The sequence below is a fragment of the Fukomys damarensis genome, unplaced genomic scaffold (genome assembly GCF_012274545.1).
Source record: "Fukomys damarensis isolate Sample0158 unplaced genomic scaffold, DMR_v1.0_HiC HiC_scaffold_12, whole genome shotgun sequence".
NCBI classification, from domain to species: domain Eukaryota; kingdom Metazoa; phylum Chordata; class Mammalia; order Rodentia; family Bathyergidae; genus Fukomys; species Fukomys damarensis.
This window is the reverse complement of record NW_022900924.1, coordinates 3,444,343-3,445,501: the sequence shown is the minus strand read 5'-3', so window position 1 is coordinate 3,445,501 and position 1,159 is coordinate 3,444,343. Positions and strand designations below refer to the sequence as shown.

General features: G+C 44.1%; 1 protein-coding gene across 1 annotated transcript in view; it reads left to right on the top strand.

The window, feature by feature from the left end:
* The window catches only part of Thoc5 (THO complex 5), a 3,464-nt gene extending 2,630 nt beyond the window's left edge, over positions 1-834 (top strand). The window contains exon 2 of the mRNA XM_033762311.1: positions 654-834. Coding sequence (XP_033618202.1) covers positions 654-717 — 64 coding nt within the window. The 3' untranslated portion in view covers positions 718-834. The remainder of the gene's footprint in view (positions 1-653) is intronic.
* The last annotated feature ends 325 nt before the right edge of the window (positions 835-1,159 follow it).

Sequence of the window (1,159 nt, the reverse complement as noted above, 5' to 3'; positions counted from 1 at the left end):
TAAAAAAAAAAAAAAAAAAAAAAAAACTGGACACAGATCTGACCCTTTCCAGCCATGCCTCTCAGCCTTCCTGTGGCAGATAGGCTTTGGCATCAGACCTGTTTCTGGATTTTCTCTCCTCTCCTCCTTCTTGGCCGTGTGGTGTTGGGCAGACACTGCACCTCCCTGAGCCTGTGTCTTCCTACAGAATCTATAAATGGTGGAAACGGCCCCCATGAGGTAGTAAGTATAAACCCACAGCTCTTGGTAGCCCATGCAGATTCTTTTCAGTCTGATTCCTGACTACAAGAGGGATTTTTTAATGTCTTCCTTTACTTTCTTTTAAATTAGAGAAATAATTATAGAAATAAATATGTTTGTAAACATATAAACAACAATAATCTAAAATCGGGGGTTGCCTGAACCCTGTCCCCAAAGAATCCACTGTCAGGGCCCTTCTAGGTTTGTGTTCACACATCTGCAAGCACACAGAGGCATTTTTGCAAAAATAGCGTCACACCTTACTCTACTTTTCTCACAGTGCCCTGTGTCATCCAAGTGCCCTTTATAAAATTTCAGCAGCTGCATGGCATTCTTGTGTGAATGCACTGTAATTTATTCTACGAGTTCAGAAGACATGGTGTTAACTGCTCTCCCTTCTGCTTTTTCTCTAGGGGTCCAAGTAGGATGAAGCCATTTAAATATAACCATCCTCAGGGATTCTTCAGCCACCGCTGACCTCCTGCTCAGCCAGTTGCTTCTCCCAAGATCCTGCTCTGGGCTTCTGCTTTCTGCTTTGTTCACATGTGGCTCTTAATCGTCGCTGAGAACACTAGCCAATAAAAGTGTCACTTGACCGAATGCCTTTGTCTGTGGCTTCTTGAGGAGGTGGCTTTGCAGTTTGTAAAGTGGCCAGGAAAGTGGGAGTACAAAGAAAATCTGATTGTGCAGAGAGACGCCACCCTCTCATCCACACACACCTTAGTGTTTGTCTGGGGAATGCGGTAGTTCTTACTCCCTTGGTATTTATTATCTTCGGTCTCTGCTATTAAGCTACAGGAGAAGCCAAAGTCAGTAGGGCCTGCTTTCCTTTCCCCTTCTCTCTTCCCACTAGCCCTGTTCCTGATGACCAGGTTCTTTTCGCTCATTGGATGTTTTAAACATCTGACAGTACAATATA